The following is a 1,978-nucleotide window of genomic DNA, read 5'->3' as shown; positions in this document are numbered from 1 at the left end:
GAGGAGGAGGACGAGGAGGAGGAGGAGGAAGAAGAGGAGGACGAGGACGAGGAGGAGGATGAGGACGAGTAGTATGAGGGTGAAGATGAGGAGGGGGAGGAGGGGGAGGAGGAGGAAAAGAAGGAGGAGGAAAAAGGGGAGGAGGAGGAGGACAAGGAGGACGAGGACGAGGAGGAGGACAAGGACGAAGAGGAGAAGGAGGAGGAGGGTGAGGAGGACAAGGAGGAAGAGGAGGATGAAAACGACAAAGATGAGGGTGAGGATGAGGAGAAGGAGGAGAGGGATGAGGAGGACGAGGAGGACAAGGAGGACGAGGAGGAGGACGAGGATGAGGAGGAGGACGAGGACAAGGAGGAGGAGGAGGACGAGGAGGAGGAGCAGGAGGAGGACGAGGAGGACCAGGAGGACCAGGAGGACCAGGAGGACCAGGAGGACCAGGAGGACCAGGAGGACCAGGAGGACCAGGAGGACCAGGAGGACCAGGAGGACCAGGAGGAGGACGAGGAGGAGGAGGAGGACGAGGAGGAAGAGGAGGAGGACGAGGAGGAGGAGGAGGAGCAGGATGAGGACGAGGACGAGGAGGAGGAGGAGGAGGAAGACGAGGACGAGTAGTATGAGGGTGAAGATGAGGAGGGGGAGGAGGGGAGGAGGAGGAGGAGGAAAAGAAGGAGGAGGAAAAAGGGGAGGAGGAGGAGGACAAGGACGAAGAGGAGAAGGAGGAGGAGGGTGAGGAGGACAAGGAGGAAGAGGGTGAGGAGGACAAGGAGGAACAGGAGGATGAAAACAACAAAGATGAGGGTGAGGACGAGGAGAAGGAGGAGAGGGATGAGGAGGACGAGGAGGACGAGGAGGAGGAAAGGACGAGGAAGAGAAGGAGGACGAGGACGAGGAGGGGGAGGATGAGGAGGACGAGGAGGAGGAAGAAGGATGATGAGGAGGATGAGGATGAGGAAGAGAAGGAGGACGAGGAGGACGATGAGGAGCACGACGAGGAGGTGGAGGATGAAATAGACGAGGATGAGCGTGAGGACAAGAAGAAGGAGGAGGGCGAGGACGAGGAGGGGGAGGATGAGGAGGAGGAGGATGAGTCGGGAGACAAGGACAATGAAAAGGAGAAGTAGGACGAGGAGGCGGACAAGGATGAGGAGGAGGATGAGGACGAGGTAGAGGAAGATGACGAGGAAGAGAATGAGGAGGAGGAAGAGGACGAGGATGAGGTAGATGAGGAGGAAGACTAGGAGGAGGACGAGGAGTAGGAGAAGGAGGATGAGAAGGAGGAGGAGGACGAGGAGGACCAGGAGAAGCAGGAGGAGGATGAGGACAAAGACGAGGAGGACAAGGAGGACGAGAATGAAGAGTAGGAGGACGAGGAGGAGGAGGACAACGAGAAGGAAAAGGAGGAGGAGGACAAGGAGGAGAAGGATAAGGGTGAGGAGGAGAAGGGGGAGAACGGGGAGGAGGAAGACGAAGAGGAGGACAAGGAGGTGGAGGACGAGGAGGAGGAGGAGGAAGAGGACGAAGACGAGGAGGATGAGGAGGACAAGGAGGACGAGGAGGACGGGGAGGTGGAGGAGGAGGACGAGGAGGAGGAGGAGGACGAGGAGGAGGAGGAGGAGGACGAGGAGGAGGAGGAGGAGGCGGCGGATGAGGACGAGGAGGTGGAGGAGGATGAAAAGGAGGAGGACGAGGAGGAGGACGAGGAGGAGGACGAGGTGGAAGAGGAGGAGGAGGAGGAGGACGACGACGATGACGACGACGACGAGCAGGAGGGATGAGGAGGAGGAGAAGGAGGACGAGGAGGAGGGGGATGAGGAGGAGGACGAGGAGGAGGAGAAGGAGGAAGAGGAGGATGAGGAGGAGGAGGAGGGCGAGGAGGAGAACGAGGACGAGGAGGATGAGGAGGATGAGGAGATGAGGAGGAGGATGAGGAGGATGAGGATGAGGAGGAGGATGAGGGGGAGGAGGAGGACGACGACGA

General features: G+C 59.6%; 1 protein-coding gene across 1 annotated transcript in view; it reads right to left on the bottom strand.

Annotated features, from left to right (window-relative positions):
- Positions 1–664: 664 nt before the first annotated feature.
- Positions 665–1,978, bottom strand: part of LOC108445972 (uncharacterized protein DDB_G0271670-like) — a gene marked incomplete at both ends in the record, with an annotated part of 3,961 nt that continues 2,647 nt past the window's right edge. Inside the window, one exon of the mRNA XM_017731220.1 lies at positions 665–769. Coding sequence (XP_017586709.1) covers positions 665–769 — 105 coding nt within the window. The remainder of the gene's footprint in view (positions 770–1,978) is intronic.

Source organism: Corvus brachyrhynchos, unplaced genomic scaffold (assembly GCF_000691975.1).
Source record: "Corvus brachyrhynchos isolate BGI_N302 unplaced genomic scaffold, ASM69197v1 scaffold1231, whole genome shotgun sequence".
In the NCBI taxonomy this organism is placed as follows: Eukaryota; Metazoa; Chordata; class Aves; order Passeriformes; family Corvidae; genus Corvus; species Corvus brachyrhynchos.
The sequence above is the reverse complement of the archived record's forward strand: the minus strand, read 5'-3'. Positions and strand labels throughout refer to the sequence as shown.